The sequence below is a fragment of the Oncorhynchus gorbuscha genome, linkage group LG10, assembly GCF_021184085.1.
Source record: "Oncorhynchus gorbuscha isolate QuinsamMale2020 ecotype Even-year linkage group LG10, OgorEven_v1.0, whole genome shotgun sequence".
Taxonomy (NCBI): Eukaryota; Metazoa; Chordata; class Actinopteri; order Salmoniformes; family Salmonidae; genus Oncorhynchus; species Oncorhynchus gorbuscha.
Window position 1 is genome coordinate 87,569,365 of NC_060182.1, and position 17,353 is coordinate 87,586,717.

Sequence of the window (17,353 nt, forward strand, 5' to 3'; positions counted from 1 at the left end):
TTGTGTCTCTACATTGACTATATTTTTTCCCCTCTTGTCCAATAGCTCTCCTGGAGAAGCCTTCATCTCCCCTTCCCCCCACCTCTCCTTCCACAAACACCCACCAGGTACCCTCCAGCCCTCTGTACCCCTCATGCTGTCCTGGGACCCCAACTGTCCAGGAGGAGACAGGCTGGGGGAGACAGACAGGTCCAGGGGATAGAGCAGAGGAGCCCTGTAAACCGAGAGGAGACAGAGGAGACACAACAGGCCACGGCACTGTGACAGTAACCCTGCCAGACACTCCCTCTCTGGGCAGCAAGGGCAGGGAGGCTGGCGCTGGACCTGGTAGTCCTGTTCCAACCACTGGAGGCCAGGACCAACCACTAGGTAGCGCTACTCCCAGAGATCACTCCTCGGACGAGCTCAACAGCAGGTTCCGCTCCCAACGTCTCCACTCTTCCTCCTCTTCCTCTTCCTCCTCCTCATCTTCCTCTGCCTGTGAAACAACACACGGGGGTCCCAGGACCCCTGATATCCCTACCTCCACCTCCACCCCCAAAAACCCTCTCCTCTGCCGCTCTCCATCTAACTCCCACCCCTTCCAGACCCACACCCAGCCCCTGGCACTACCCTCCCATACTGGGACCAGCATGACCCTACCCAAGGTGTGTTAAGTTCTATGTATATGTATTTATGTATATATACACTACCGTGGGGTCACTTAGAAATGTCCTTGTTTTTGAAAGAACGGGACATTTTTTGTACATTAAAACAACATCAAATTGATCTGAAATACAGTGTAGACATTGTTAATGTTGTAAATGACTATTGTAGCTGGAAACGGCTGATTTTTAATGGAATATCTACATAGGCGTCCAGAGGTCCATTATCAGCAACCATCACTCCTGTGTTCCAATGGCACGTTTGTGTTAGCTAATCCAAGTTTATCATTTTAAAAGGCTAATTGATCATTAGAAAACCATTTTGCAATTATGTTAGCACAGCTGAAAACTGTTGTTCTGATTATAGAAGCAATAAAACTGGCCATCTTTAGACTAGTTGAGTATCTGGAACATCAGCATTTGTGGGTTTGATTAGAGGCTCAAAATGTCCAGAAACAAAGAACTTCTAAAACTCGTCAGTCTATTCTTGTTCTGAGAAATGAAGGCTATTCCATGTGAGAAATTGCCAAGAAACTGAAGATCTCGTACAATGCTGTGTACTAGACCCTTCACAGACGGCGCAAACTGGTTCTAACCAGAATAGAAAGAGGAGTGTGAGGCCACAGTGCATAACTGAGCAAGAGGACAAGTACATTAGAGTGTCTAGTTTGAGAAACAGGATGCCTCACAATTCCTCAACTGGCAGCTTCATTAAATGGTACCCGCAAAACACCAGTCTCAACGTCAACAGTGAAGAGGCAACTCTGGGATGCTGGCTCTCTCGCCTTCTCGGCAGAGTTGCAAACAAAAAGCCATATCTCAGACTGCCCAATAAAAGTAAAATATTAAGATTGGCAAAAGAACACAGACACGATCTCAAAATTTGGACTCATCAGACCAAAGGACAGATTTCCACCGGTCTAATGTCCATTGCTCGTGTTTCTTGTCCCAAACCAGTTTCAAATCAAAATCAAATCAAACTTTATTTGTCACGTGCCGAATATAACACGTGTAGACTTTACCGTGAAATCCTTACTTACAAGCCCTTAATCAACAGTGCAGTTCAAGAAGTGTTTAGAAAATATTTACCAAGTAGACTAAAATAAAAAGTCATAATAAAAAGTAACACAATAAGAATGACAATAACGAGGCTTTATACAGGGGGCACCGGTACCGAGTCAGTGTGAGGGGGTACAGGCTAGTTGAGGTCATTTGTACATGTAGGTGTGGGTGAAGTGACTATGCATAGGCAATAAACAGCGAGTAGCAGCAGTGTACAAATAGGGGGGGTCAATGTAAATTGTCCGGTGTCGATGAATTGTTCAGCAGTCTTATGGCTTGTGTCTCCCTGTAGCGCTGTCTTAGGTGTCTCACGTCACTGTACGGACATTGCAATTTATTGCCCTGGCCACATCTGCAGACCTCATGCCTCCTTGCAGCATGCCTAAGGCACATTCACACAGATGAGTAGGGACCCTGGGCATCTTTCTTTTGGTGTTTTTCAGAGTCAGTAGAAAGGCCTCTTTAGTGTCCTAAGTTTTCATAACTGTGGTCTTAATTGCCTACCGTCTGTAAGCTGTTCGTGTCTTAACGACCGTTCCACAGGTGCATGTTCATTAATTGTTTATGGTTAATTGAACAAACATGGGAAACAGTGTTTAAACCCTTTACAATAAAGATCTGTGAAGTTATTTGGATTTTTACGAATTATCTTTGAAAGACAGGGTCCTTATCAGTCAGTAAACTTAGTTGAACTTGAGCCTCATCAATCAATCAATCAAATGTCAATCAATAATGTCATCTATCTTTGTTTGTGAACTAACAGGTGCGGACCCCTCTGACCCTACGAGACAGTATCCAGCTGCTGAAGAAACACTACAGTCAGCCCCAGCCTGGAGGTGTGGACCGGCTATACCACCTCAACGTCCCCAGTCAGCCCCAACCTGGAGGTGTGGACCGGCTGCACCACCTCAACGTCCCCAGTCAGCCCCAACCTGGAGGTGTGGACCGGCTGCACCACCTCAACGTCCCCAGTCAGCCCCAACCTGGAGGTGTGGACCGGCTGCACCACCTCAACGTCCCCAGTCAGCCCCAACCTGGAGGTGTGGACCGGCTGCACCACCCCAACGTCCCCATAGACATCATGACTGCTTCCAGCACCCAGGTAAAGGGGTGAGCATGCTCACCTCTATCCTGTGGTGTAGAAACAGTGAGAGTGTGCTTCAAGTCAACAGTCGGTCACATAACAACGATAAAAAGGTACCCGTCTGCACTCAGTTGATGTAGATGCAATTGAAGTAAATGCTTCTTTTCTTTCATCTTTGCACCCTGCAGAGCCTTGCGTCTCCCTCCACCTGCAGTCACTTCCTGGTGGAGACAGATATAGATGACGGGCTGCCTGACAGTATGGAGGGAGTGGTAGAGGGGGCAGAGGGTCCTCCCCAGGAAGGAGTGTCGTTTGTTGGGTTGGCTGAGGGTCTGGAACTGCTGGATCCGGAGGTTCTGAAACCCCCCACCCCGCCTCTGCACCGCTTCCCATCCTGGGTAAGACAGAGAGAGAGAGAGAGAGAGAGAGAGAGAGAGAGAGAGAGAGAGAGAGAGAGAGAGAGAGAGAGAGAGAGAGAGAGAGAGAGAGAGAGAGCTGGTGGAGTGCTCTTTGCCGTAGTCTCATATCTGTGTATGTGTGTGTGTTCCTGTTGTTGTGAGCAGTCAAAGTGATGTTATAAAACACACATACACACACTCATGCTTACACAATGATCTATGTGCTCTACAGGAGAGCCGTATCTATGCTGTGGCCAAGTCAGGGATGACAGTATCGGAGACGACCACAGGAGCCAGAGGTCCTGGTCCAGGTGAGTTGCCTACCATGCTGATGTTGGAGAGGACTGTCTGGAGGAATCTCAATTGCACTTCCTTGTTTCCTCACGAGGAATCACTCCCTGTCTGTGGTGGAACATTATGGGGCCTGTCAGTACTCCTTTTGATGTCTTCCTATCTGAGGGGGCTAAGTAACACCTGTGCAGGTGTGATCTGGGAAGCTTTAAGGAGCTCTTTAAAGAGATGTGTTAGAGCAGAACCCTGCTTTTTAATCTGCTGTGATGAAAGGATAGGACGTACACACAGTAAGACAGACTATAATTATAAATCTCGCTGCATCCGAAACATCTCGTGTTTTCTGCAGGAAAACCACAGTACCCTGCGGCAGGACCATTCACTCACCTGATTTACAAGAACATCACTGTACCCGTGTATACCACACTGAAAGGGGTAAGTACCGTACTCTACAGCAGCTCTAACTGTGTCCAACTGACAATAACATATCCACTCCCTATGGACTGTGGTATGTGCTGAGGAATATCTAAACGTGCCTTCTGTCTGTCTGCAGAAAGCCACTCAGATCAGCAGTGTGCCCCTGCATGATGATGACTCTGGTTCGGAGGATGACAGTGGCTCTCTGGCCAGCCTCAGGACCTCCACCCTGGGCCCAGAAAGGAAGGGCAGCACCCCCGGGAGCCCCCGTGCCGTCAAGAGGGGTGAGAGGGTTTACTTTACTTTAATTTAAAAAAATTGCTCACTTTAAAAAGTGCAATATAACATATAACACAAGGTACGCGCAAATAAGACTGTGAATCACCTGAATGACCTGTTCCTGTTTGGACTTCTGACCTTTGATCCCTCCAGGTGTGTCCATGTCATCCATTAGCTCTGAAAGTGACTACGCCATCCCTCCTGACGCCTACTCCCTGGAATCTGACTACTCTGAGCCAGAACACAAAGTCCAGAGAACATCTTCATACTCCTGCGAGAGCCTGCGAGAGCCTGTGAGTGCCTGTGAGTGCCTGTGAGTGCCTGTGAGAGCCTGCGAGAGCCTGTGAGTGCCTGTGAGAGCCTGCGAGAGCCTGTGAGTGCCTGTGAGAGCCTGCGAGAGCCTGTGAGTGCCTGTGAGAGCCTGCGAGAGCCTGCGAGAGCCTGCGAGAGCCTGCGAGTGCCTGTGAGAGCCTGTGAGAGCCTGTGAGAGCCTGTGAGTGCCTGTGAGAGCCTGCGAGAGCCTGTGAGTGCCTGTGAGAGCCTGTGAGAGCCTGTGAGAGCCTGTGAGTGCCTGCGAGAGCCTGTGAGTGCCTGCGAGAGCCTGCGAGAGCCTGTGAGTGCCTGTGAGAGCCTGCGAGAGCCTGTGAGTGCCTGCGAGAGCCTGCGAGAGCCTGTGAGTGCCTGTGAGAGCCTGCGAGAGCCTGCGAGAGCCTGTGAGAGCCTGCGAGAGCCTGTGAGTGACCATTCACAGTACGATATGGTGCAGTACAGTACCATGCACTAGCCACAATAGAATATAAGATACAAGGATCCCTTCCACGTCACTGTAGATTCACTAGGACTATTCAGCTGTACTGAGCAGCTGTAAAGGACAACGTGAAAAGAAACTATCCAAGCCAGCAAAGTATGGTTGAGGTTGGCACGACAGTGAAAATGATAAGTGATTCATGTGCTGTGTGTGTCCCCATGTACAGGAGATACTGGAGAAGTCAGGCTACCTGCTGAAGATGGGCAGTCAGGTTAAAGCCTGGAAGAGACGCTGGTTCATCCTGAGGAACGGAGAGATCTTCTACTACAAGTCTCCGGTGAGTCTCCACGAGTCGTCACTGTCTTCTTGATCACTGTCTTCTCTGACAGAATTATTACAGTGGCAGGAAATTACCACCCTGGGCTTTATACCGGTTCAGAAAACACACATCAGGTGGCAGTATGCACCCTTTCAGTTTGTTTACCAACTCATAGAAGTAGTAGAAGAAGAAAATGGACTACTGCCCGTGCTCTCACAGATGCCATCATGGGACCAATACGGTAATGCAATGTCTATCTAAGTCTATGGCTGAATCAGTACAACTGGGGTTGGTTGGAAAACGCACAGGAGGGTATTTCTCCAGGAACACGGTTGGAGAGCCATGGTTTATTCTGTAATGCCGACTCCTTCCTATGGGCTTTGTCCTGGTCTTTCAGAGCGATGTGATACGGAAGCCTCAGGGTCAGATGGAGCTGAACTCTTCCTGTCGTATCGCCCGTGGAGAAGGAGCACAGACCTTCCAGGTGAGTGACAGTGATGACCAGCGGAGGCTGCTGAGGGGAGGACGGCTCATAATAGTGGTTGGAATGGAGTCAATGGAGTCAAACACATCAAACATGTGGTTTCTATGTGCTTGACAACGACTCCGTTCCGGCCATTATTATGAACCGTCCTCACCTCAGTAGCCTCCACTGGGGAAGAGGGGTTTAAGTAAATTGAGTTAGGTAGTTTGTTAGCGCACGCAACATTTGGTTGTGGGTTCTGGGATTACCAGTACACACACACGAGCACACACACATGCACACACATAATGGCCTCCCATCCCTAGCACCAAACTGGGTAAAAAAGAGAGATTGTCAGTTATGGAATGTTGTCTTCTGCAGCTGATACTCATCTCTACTAACCTGGGGATGCTATCGCTGCCCACTCAGAGTGTGTGTGTGTGTTCTTGCGTATGTGCATGTGTCTGTCCCTACCTGCCTGTCTTTACAGGCATGTATTCACCCTGCATTTCTCTTCTCCTGTTCTAATCTTCTCCTGTTCTAATCTTCTCCTGCTCTAATCTTCTCCTGCTCTAATCTTCTCCTGCTCTAATCTTCTCCTGCTCTAATCTTCTCCTGTTCTAATCTTCTCCTGCTCTAATCTTCTCCTGCTCTAATCTTCTCCTGCTCTAATCTTCTCCTGCTCTAATCTTCTCCTGTTCTAATCTTCTCCTGCTCTAATCTTCTCCTGCTCTAATCTTCTCCTGCTCTAATCTTCTCCTGTTCTAATCTTCTCCTGTTCTAATCTTCTCCTGTTCTAATCTTCTCCTGTTCTAATCTTCTCCTGCTCTAATCTTCTCCTGCTCTAATCTTCTGCTCTAATCTTCTCCTGTTCTAATCTTCTCCTGTTCTAATCTTCTCCTGTTCTAATCTTCTCCTGCTCTAATCTTCTGCTCTAATCTTCTCCTGTTCTAATCTTCTCCTGCTCTAATCTTCTCCTGCTCTAATCTTCTCCTGCTCTAATCTTCTCCTGTTCTGATCTTCTCCTGTTCTAATCTTCTCCTGTTCTAATCTTCTCCTGCTCTAATCTTCTCCTGTTCTAATCTTCTCCTGCTCTAATCTTCTGCTCTAATCTTCTCCTGTTCTAATCTTCTCCTGCTCTAATCTTCTCCTGCTCTAATCTTCTCCTGTTCTAATCTTCTCCTGTTCTAATCTTCTCCTGCTCTAATCTTCTCCTGCTCTAATCTTCTCCTGCTCTAATCTTCTCCTGTTCTAATCTTCTCCTGTTCTAATCTTCTCCTGTTCTAATCTTCTCCTGCTCTAATCTTCTCCTGTTCTAATCTTCTCCTGCTCTAATCTTCTGCTCTAATCTTCTCCTGTTCTAATCTTCTCCTGTTCTAATCTTCTCCTGTTTTAATCTTCTCCTGCTCTAATCTTCTGCTCTAATCTTCTCCTTTTCTAATCTTCTCCTGCTCTAATCTTCTCCTGCTCTAATCTTCTCCTGCTCTAATCTTCTCCTGTTCTAATCTTCTCCTGTTCTAATTTTCTCCTGTTCTAATCTTCTCCTGCTCTAATCTTCTCCTGTTCTAATCTTCTCCTGCTCTAATCTTCTGCTCTAATCTTCTCCTGTTCTAATCTTCTCCTGCTCTAATCTTCTCCTGCTCTAATCTTCTCCTGTTCTAATCTTCTCCTGCTCTAATCTTCTCCTGTTCTAATCTTCTCCTGCTCTAATCTTCTCCTGTTCTAATCTTCTCCTGCTCTAATCTTCTCCTGTTCTAATCTTCTCCTGCTCTAATCTTCTCCTGCTCTAATCTTCTCCTGCTCTAATCTTCTCCTGTTCTAATCTTCTCCTGTTCTAATCTTCTCCTGTTCTAATCTTCTCCTGCTCTAATCTTCTCCTGTTCTAATCTTCTCCTGTTCTAATCTTCTCCTGTTCTAATCTTCTCCTGCTCTAATCTTCTCCTGTTCTAATCTTCTCCTGCTCTAATCTTCTGCTCTAATCTTCTCCTGTTCTAATCTTCTCCTGTTCTAATCTTCTCCTGCTCTAATCTTCTCCTGCTCTAATCTTCTCCTGCTCTAATCAGTTGATAACAGAGAAGAAGACATTCTTCCTGACGGCTGACTCTCCCAACATCTTGGAGGAGTGGATCAGAGTTCTACAGAACATCTTCAAAGTCCAAGCCAGCAGCCCCATCGCCATGGAGACCACCACCGCCAAACCCACCGTGAGGGGCTGGCTCACTAAGGTCAGGGGTCACTGGACTGGGCCTAAGAGATGAGGGTTATGGAGATGAGAAACAGACAACATGTTTAGGGTGATTGGCCTTAGCAAGACGAGGTACAGAAGTGCTTATCTTGATCACATAATGATTGAGATAGGACAAGGAAATCCCAGCCGGCCAAACCCTCCCCTAACCTGGACGAAGCTCGGCCAATTGTGAGCCGTCTCATGGATCTCCCAGCTGTGACACAGCCTGGGATCGAACCCGGGTCTGTAGTGGCGCCTCAAGTACAGCAATGCAGTGCCTTAGACCGCTGCGCCAGGCCCCCAAAACACAGTTCCAAAGGCATTGCCTTTTTGATGGAAGGACAACTCTTATTACAAAGGCAATACAAAAATACAGCTATTCTTACCCAATATCTATTATATCAACAATATGTTTCTTATTAGGACACCGTAAAGTTTAAACTAGCCATTCTTCCCACTGTAAGAAAAAGAGACTGTCACAGATTGGTGGAAGGCTTTCACTTCAGGCAGATTCCTGGACAGCTAATTCACGATGTGACACGGCTAGTTAGGACCCCTTACTGATCAGGGGATGATGATGTTTGAGTGATACCCCCCTTCTCTACAGAGGTGTGTCTGTCAGTATGGTTGAGACTGGGGCTAGGAGACCCCTAGATCACAGAGGTGTGTCTGTCAGTATGGTTGAGACTGGGGCTAGGAGACCCCTAGATCACAGAGGTGTGTCTGTCAGTATGGTTGAGACTGGAGCTAGGAGACCCCTAGATCACAGAGGTGTGTCTGTCAGTATGGTTGAGACTGGGGCTAGGAGACCCTAGATCACAGAGGTGTGTGATGACTGATTGACAGATCAACTATCTGTAAAGAGGCTTTGATCTCTACACTATGACGTTATGCACCTCAGAACTCTGGAGTGATGGAGTTGTTTCACTACCTCTCTCTCTGCATATTTGACCTTCGGCCCGATGAAGAGATGTACAGCTAGGATTATGAGTCATGAGATGAAGCCAGTAGACCACACACATCCACTCTCTACTGCAGCCTGCTGTTCATATTATAAATATTATATACAGTCTGAGTGGTATTGAATCTATAAACCTCACACATTCTCCTCTGTCTCTCTCTATCTCTCTCTCACTCTCTCTGTCTCTCGCTCTCTCTCTTCTCTTTCTCTCACACTGTGTCTCTCCTCCAGGTGAAGCATGGCCACTCTAAGCTGGTATGGTGCTCTCTGGTCAACAAGGTCTTCTATTATTACAGGAACCAGGAAGACAAGGTTTAAATTCCTCCTAAATTTACCCTCATTATGTCAGTGTCATTACTGTTGACAGACTATATCTGTAGTATAACTGAATATCATTATATTATATACACACACTCTAACTGTGTGTGTGTATACTGTATGCGTTTGTCACCTCTCAGCTCCTCCTAGGCCAGCTGCGGATGCGTGAGGCGGTGGTGGAGGAGGTGGACAGGTCATGTGACTCTGACGAGGACTACGAGGCCGGTGGGCGTGGCTTCTTGTCATCTCACTGTACCCTAGTGGTCCACCCCAGAGAGCAGAGCCCCACCTACCTGCTCATAGGGACCAAGCAAGAGAAGGTACAGCACCTGTAAACTACACTACCCATATACCCCCTCACTGCAAGACAAGGTACAGCACCCCTAAACTACACTGCCCATATACCCCCTCACTGTGGTCCTTCTGTAGCTCAGTTGGTAGAGCATGGCGCTTGTGACGCCAGGGTAGTGGGTTCGATCCCCGGGATCACCCATACGTAGAATGTATGCACACATGACTGTAAGTCGCTTTGGATAAAAGCGTCTGCTAAATGGCATATATTATATTATTATTATATTATTATGGCATATATTACTGCAAGACAAGGTACAGCACCCCTAAACTACACTACCCATATACCCCCTCACTGCAAGACAAGGTACAGCACCCCTAAACTACACTACCCATATACCCCCTCACTGCAAGGGAAGGTACAGCACTCTAAAACTACACTACCCATATACCCCCTCACTGCAAGACAAGGTACAGCACCCCTAAACTACACTACCCATATACCCCCTCACTGCAAGGGAAGGTACAGCACTCTAAAACTACACTACCCATATACCCCCTCACTGCAAGGGAAGGTACAGCACCCCTAAACTACACTACCCATATACCCCCTCACTGCAAGAGAAGGTACAGCACTCTAAAACTGAACTACCCATACACCCCTTCACCTACTTGCTCATAGGTACCAAGCAAGAGAAGGTACAGTACTCTAAAACTAAACTACCCATAACCCCCCCACCCCACCCCACCTACCTGCTCATAGGCAGCAAGTGAATGTACAGCACCCTAAAAATACACTTATTCAAACACCCCTAATTTCCCATAATTGTAAGTTACAACCCACAGACTTACCTGTTTCCATTATCTCCTCCATCCCTTCTGTACAGGACACCTGGCTGTACCACCTGACAGTCGCGGCAGGCAGCAGTGCCAGCTTCAAGGTGGGCACAGAGTACGAGCAGCTGGTCGGGAACCTCCTAGACGTAGAGGGAGATCCAGGTAAGTCATCTAATCATTCAACTCAGTCTGTCTGTCAACACCACAGACATGTACACTGCTTGAGAAGGTTCATGTCTAGCAATGCCTTGAAGATAGACTAGTGGTTAACAGACTGGTCTAGCACGTGCTATACTGTATCACATAAGGTTTCAGATTCAGTCAGTAGCTCTTTCATGTTACATTAACCAGGACAGACTACTGAAATCTCTTGATCCAGTCTGCAATCTGCAGTTAGTGTTAATGACTGGGCTCAAGTAAGTCTGTTTCTGGTCAATCTGTGTGTGTGTGTGTGTGTGTGTGTGTGTGTGTGTGTGTGTGTGTGTGTGTGTGTGTGTGTGTGTGTGTGTGTGTGTGTGTGTGTGTGTGTGTGTGTGTGTGTGTGTGTGTGTGTGTGTGTGTGTGTGTGTCTGTCTTCTCTCAGACTCTGCGTTGTGGAGGAGTGAGTCTCTATGTTTCTGTAAAGACGGCCTGCGCTCCCCTCTCACCACTCTACCCTCTGAAGCTCTGCAGACTGAAGCCCTCAAACTCTTCAAGGTCGGTCCCTTCATTACTTCATTACATTGTATTTCTTCAAATCCCTGTCTTTCTCTTCTCCTGTCTGCTGATCTGACGGAGACCCCCAGCCTGTCTGTCTGTTATGGGCTTCCCCTTCTCTGTCCATCACCCCCCTCTCCTCTTGGATGTGATCCATGCCTCTCCACCCTACCGCCACTCACAGATCAAAGCCTCGGAGGCTCATTAGAAGTGTGGAAGAGAGATAATGTTCCTCTTGTTCTTGTTAGGGGGTCAGAGACCGTCTCTGTGGATGTAATAGTCGGATGAGGGAGTGGGACAGACAGACACACATGGGCAGGGAGTGGGTCAGACAGACACACATTGGCAGGGAGTGGGACAGACAGACACACATGGGCAGGGAGTGGGACAGACAGACACACATGGGCAGGGAGTGGGACAGACAGACACACATGGGCAGGGAGTGGGACAGACAGACACACATGGGCAGGGAGTGGGACAGACAGACACACATGGGCAGGGAGTGGGACAGACAGACACACATGGGCAGGGAGTGGGACAGACAGACACACATGGGCAGGGAGTGGGACAGACAGACACACATGGGCAGGGAGTGGGACAGGGGAGGGGGGGGGCATGGGCAGGGAGTGGGACAGTGATAGGGAGTGGGACAGGGGAGGGGGGCATGGGCAGGGAGTGGGACAGACAGACACACATGGGCAGGGAGTGGGACAGTGATAGGGAGTGGGACAGGGGAGGGGGGCATGGGCAGGGAGTGGGACAGACAGACACACATGGGCAGGGAGTGGGACAGTGATAGGGAGTGGGACAGGGGAGGGGGGGATGGGGGGGCATGGGCAGGGAGTGGGACAGTGATAGGGAGTGGGACAGGGTGGGGGGCATGGGCAGGGAGTGGGACAGTGATAGGGAGTGGGACAGGGGGAGGGGGCATGGGCAGGGAGTGGGACAGTGATAGGGAGTGGGACAGGGGAGGGGGGCATGGGCAGGGAGTGGGACAGTGATAGGGAGTGGGACAGGGGAGGGGGCATGGACAGGGAGTGGGACAGACAGACACACATGGGCAGGGAGTGGGACAGTGATAGGGAGTGGGACAGGGGAGGGGGGCATGGGCAGGGAGTGGGACAGGGGAGGGGGGCATGGGCAGGGAGTGGGACAGTGATAGGGAGTGGGACAGGGGGGGGGGCATGGGCAGGGAGTGGGACAGAGGAAGGGAGTGGGACAGGGATAGGGAGTGGGACAGGGGGGGGGGCATGGGCAGGGAGTGGGACAGTGATAGGGAGTGGGACAGGGGGGGCTTGGGCAGGGAGTGGGACAGTGATAGGGAGTGGGACAGGGGTGGGGGGCATGGGCAGGGAGTGGGACAGGGGGGCATGGGAAGGGAGTGGGACAGTGATAGGGAGTGGGACAGGGGAGGGGGGGCATGGGCAGGGAGTGGGACAGTGATAGGGAGTGGGACAGAGGAAGGGAGTGAGACAAGGACAGGGATAGGGAGTGTGACAGGGAGTGTGACAGGGATAATGACTGTGACAGGGATACGGACAGGGAGTGGGACAGGGATAATGAGTGTGACAGGGATACGGACAGGGATAATGAGTGTGACATGGATAATGAGTGTGACAGGGATACGGACAGGGATAATGACTGTGACAGGGATACGGACAGGGGGTGGGACAGGGATAATGAGTGTGACAGGGATAATGAGTGTGACAGGGATACGGACAGGGAGTGGGACAGGGAAATGACTGTGACAGGGATACGGACAGGGATAATGAGTGGGACAGGGATACGGACGGACAGGGATAAAGAGTGGGACAGGGAGACGGACAGGGAGTGGGACAGGGATAATGACTGTGACAGGGATACGGACAGGGAGTGGGACAGGGATAATGAGTGTGACAGGGATACGGACAGGGATAATGACTATGACAGGGATACGGACAGGGAGTGGGACAGGGATAATGAGTGTGACAGGGATAATGAGTGTGACAGGGATAATGAGTGTGACAGGGATAATGAGTGTGACAGGGATACGGACAGGGATAATGAGTGTGACAGGGATACGGACAGGGAGTGGGAAAGGGATAATGAGTGTGACAGGGATACGGACAGGGATAATAAGTGTGACAGGGATACGGACAGGGAGTGGGACAGGGATACGGACAGGGATAATGACTGTGACAGGGACACGGACAGGGATAATGAGTGTGACAGGGATAATGAGTGTGACAGGGATACGGACAGGGATAATGACTGTGACAGGGATACGGACAGGGAGTGGGACAGGGATAATGAGTGTGACAGGGATAATGAGTGTGACAGGGATACGGACAGGGATAATGAGTGTGACAGGGATACGGACAGGGAGTGGGACAGGGTTAATGAGTGTGACAGGGATACGGACAGGGAGTGGGACAGGGATAATGACTGTGACAGGAACACGGACAGGGAGTGGGACAGGGATAATAAATGTGACAGGGATACGGACAGGGAGTGGGACAGGGATAATGAGTGTGACAGGGATACGGACAGGGAGTGGGGCAGGGATAATGAGTGTGACAGGGATACGGACAGGGATAATGCGTGTGACAGGGATACGGACAGGGAGTGGGGCAGGGATAATGAGTGTGACAGGGATACGGACAGGGAGTGGGACAGGGATAATGAGTGTGACAGGGATACGGACAGGGAGTGGGACAGGGCTAATGAGTGTGACAGGGATACGGACAGGGAGTGGGACAGGGATAATGAGTGTGACAGGGATAATGAGTGTGACAGGGATACGGACAGGGATAATGAGTGTGACAGGGATACGGACAGGGAGTGGGACAGGGATAATGAGTGTGACAGGGATACGGACAGGGAGTGGGACAGGGATAATGAGTGTGACAGGGATACAGACAGGGAGTGGGACAGGGATAATGAGTGTGACAGGGATACGGACAGGGAGTGGGACAGGGATACGGACAGGGAGTGGGACAGGGATAATGACTATGACAGGGATACGGACAGGGAGTGGGACAGGGATAATGAGTGTGACAGGGATACTGACAGGGAGTGGGACAGGGATAATGAGTGTGACAGGGATACGGACAGGGAGTGGGACAGGGAAAATGAGTGGGACAGGGATACGGACAGGGATAATGAGTGTGACAGGGATACGGACAGGGAGTGGGACAGCGATAATGAGTGTGACAGGGATACGGACAGGGAGTGGGACAGGGATACCGACAGGGATAATGAGTGTGACAGGGATACGGACAGGGAGTGGTACAGGGATAATGAGTGTGACAGGGATACGGACAGGGAGTGGGACAGGGTTAATGAGTGTGACAGGGATACGGACAGGGAGTGGGACAGGGATAATGAGTGTGACAGGGATACGGACAGGGAGTGGGACAGGGATAATGACTGTGACAGGGATACGGACAGGGAGTGGGACAGGGATAAAGAGTGTGACAGGGATAATGACTGTGACAGGGATACGGTCAGGGAGTGGGACAGGGATACGGACAGGGAGTGGGACAGGGATAATGAGTGTGACAGGGATAATGAGTGTGACAGGGATACGGACAGGGAGTGGGACAGGGATAAAGAGTATGACAGGGATAATGACTGTGACAGGGATACGGACAGGGAGTGGGACAGGGATAATGAGTGTGACAGGGATACGGACAGGGATAGGGATGGGGAGTGAGACAGGGAGGGGACAGGGACAGGGAGTGAGACGGACAGGGACAGGGAGTGAGACAGACAGGGATGGGATGGGGAGTGTGACAGGGACAGGGATTGAGACAGACAGGGATGAGATGGGGAGTGTGACAGGGACAGGGAGTGAGACAGACAGGGATGGGGAGTGTGACAGTGACAGGGAGTGAGACAGACAGGGATGGGGAGTGTGACAGGGACAGGGAGTGAGACAGACAGGGACGGAGACAGACAGGGATGGGATGGGATGGGGAGTGAGACAGACAGGGATGGGATGGGGAGTGAGACAAAGACATGGATGGGATGGGGAGTGAGACAGACAGGGATGGGATGGGGAGTGAGACAGACAGGGATGGGATGGGGAGTGAGACAGACAGGGATGGGATGGGGAGTGAGACAGACAGGGACGGGGACAGGGAGTGAGACAGACAGGGACGGGGACAGGGAGTGAAACAGACAGGGATGGGATGGGGAGTGTGACAGACGGGGACAGGGAGTGAGACAAAGACAGGGATGGGATGGGGAGTGAGACAGACATGGATGGGATGGGGAGTGAGACAGACAGGGATGGGATGGGGAGTGAGACAGACAGGGACGGGGACAGGGAGTGAGAAAGACAGGGATGGGATGGGGAGTGTGACAGACGGGGACAGGGAGTGAGACAAAGACAGGGATGGGATGGGGAGTGAGACAGACAGGGATGGGATGGGGAGTGAGACAGACAGGGATGGGATGGGATGGGGAGTGTGACAGACAGGGATGGGATGGGGAGTGTGACAGACAGGGACGGGGACAGGGAGTGAGACAAAGACAGGGATGGTATGGGGAGTGAGACAGACAGGGACGGGGACAGGGAGTGAGACGAAGACAGGGATGGGATGGGGAGTGAGACAGACAGGGACGGGGACAGGGAGTGAGACAAAGACGGGGATGGGGTGGGGAGTGAGACAGACAGGGACGGGGACAGGGATTGAGAGGAAGACAGGGATAGGATGGGGAGTGAGACGAAGACAGGGATGGGATGGGGAGTGAGACAGACAGGGAGTGAGACAGACAGGGACGGGGACAGGGAGTGAGACAAAGACAGGGATGGGGTGGGGAGTGAGACAGACAGGGATGGGATGGGGAGTGAGACGAAGACAGGGATGGGATGGGGAGTGAGACAGACAGGGACGGGGGCAGGGAGTGAGACGAAGACAGGGATGGGATGGGGAGTGAGACAGACAGGGACGGGATGGGGAGTGTGACAGACAGGGATGGGATGGGGAGTGTGACAGACAGGGACGGGGACAGGGAGTGAGACAAAGACAGGGATGGGATGGGGAGTGAGACAAACAGGGAGTGAGACAGACAGGGACGGGGACAGGGAGTGAGACAAAGACAGGGATGGGGTGGGGAGTGAGACAGACAGGGAGTGAGACAGACAGGGATGGGGACAGGGAGTGAGACGAAGACAGGGATGGGATGGGGAGTGAGACGAAGACAGGGATGGGATGGGGAGTGAGACAGACAGGGACGGGAACAGGGAGTGAGACAAAGACAGGGATGGGGTGGGGAGTGAGACAGACAGGGAGTGAGACAGACAGGGACGGGGACAGGGAGTGAGACGAAGACAGGGATGGGATGGGGAGTGAGACAGACAGGGACGTGGACAGGGAGTGAGACGAAGACAGGGATGGGATGGGGAGTGAGACAGACAGGGACGGGGACAGGGAGTGAGACGAAGACAGGGATGGGATGGGGAGTGAGACAGACAGGGACGGGGACAGGGAGTGAGACAAAGACAGGGATGGGGTGGGGAGTGAGACAGACAGGGAGTGAGACAGACAGGGACGGGGACAGGGAGTGAGACGAAGACAGGGATGGGATGGGGAGTGAGACGAACACAGGGATGGGATGGGGAGTGAGACAAAGACAGGGATGGGTTGGGGAGTGAGACAGACAGGGACGTGGACAGGGAGTGAGACGAAGACAGGGATGGGATGGGGAGTGAGACGAAGACAGGGACGTCTTTGTCATGACACAGTATTGATACAGAGCCTTGATCCTACTAACATTTTCCTGTTCCCCTCAAGCAGTGACAGATGAGTTTGACTTGGATGAACCTGTTAAACTTGGAATGTGTTTCCAAGTAGGAAACACACTGAAGTTTGTGCATGCTGGGCCGGGCCGCCCATTAGTTAGGATTAGGTGGCTGGATTAGGTGGCTGCCTATGGCAGCAGATTGACGTTTTCCCAGCCAAACTGACCGACACATGAATCAACACAAACAAACAGGCAGGGGCGCAAAATATCAATCTTGTCCATTCCCAGCGTGCCTCTCCAGGGTTCTGTTGGAGAGGTGCATCTCGGCAGCGCTCCACCAGCGTTCTGTCAAAAAATGGTCTAACATAAATCATATGGGTATAGGATATGGTAGAAAGAGTATGTGGCCTTTTCTGTAGCCGACAGGCTGGAGATATAATGTAATGACAATGTAATGAGACAGACACGTTTTACATAATGCAGGTTTCTCCGATCAAATAGCCTAACCTAAATGGTGCCCAATAAAGAAGCTGACATGTTAAAACATGTCCTAAAAACAGGACAGGTCAAAGGAAAATGGACCATATG

General features: G+C 50.7%; 1 protein-coding gene across 3 annotated transcripts in view; it reads left to right on the forward strand.

The window, feature by feature from the left end:
• Positions 1-17,353, forward strand: part of LOC124046678 (pleckstrin homology domain-containing family H member 1-like) — a 77,134-nt gene that overhangs the window by 35,297 nt on the left and 24,484 nt on the right. For all 3 annotated transcript variants that reach the window (XR_006841042.1, XM_046367319.1, XM_046367321.1), the window contains 14 exons: positions 46-647; positions 2,470-2,808; positions 2,979-3,188; positions 3,421-3,499; positions 3,829-3,914; positions 4,033-4,180; positions 4,329-4,468; positions 5,150-5,260; positions 5,640-5,726; positions 7,769-7,930; positions 9,125-9,205; positions 9,352-9,531; positions 10,390-10,501; positions 10,923-11,035. Coding sequence is in view for 2 of the 3 variants with exons in the window: in XM_046367319.1 (XP_046223275.1) it covers positions 46-647; positions 2,470-2,808; positions 2,979-3,188; positions 3,421-3,499; positions 3,829-3,914; positions 4,033-4,180; positions 4,329-4,468; positions 5,150-5,260; positions 5,640-5,726; positions 7,769-7,930; positions 9,125-9,205; positions 9,352-9,531; positions 10,390-10,501; positions 10,923-11,035 (2,450 nt within the window). In the remaining variant the exon portion in view is untranslated. The remainder of the gene's footprint in view (positions 1-45; positions 648-2,469; positions 2,809-2,978; positions 3,189-3,420; positions 3,500-3,828; positions 3,915-4,032; positions 4,181-4,328; positions 4,469-5,149; positions 5,261-5,639; positions 5,727-7,768; positions 7,931-9,124; positions 9,206-9,351; positions 9,532-10,389; positions 10,502-10,922; positions 11,036-17,353) is intronic.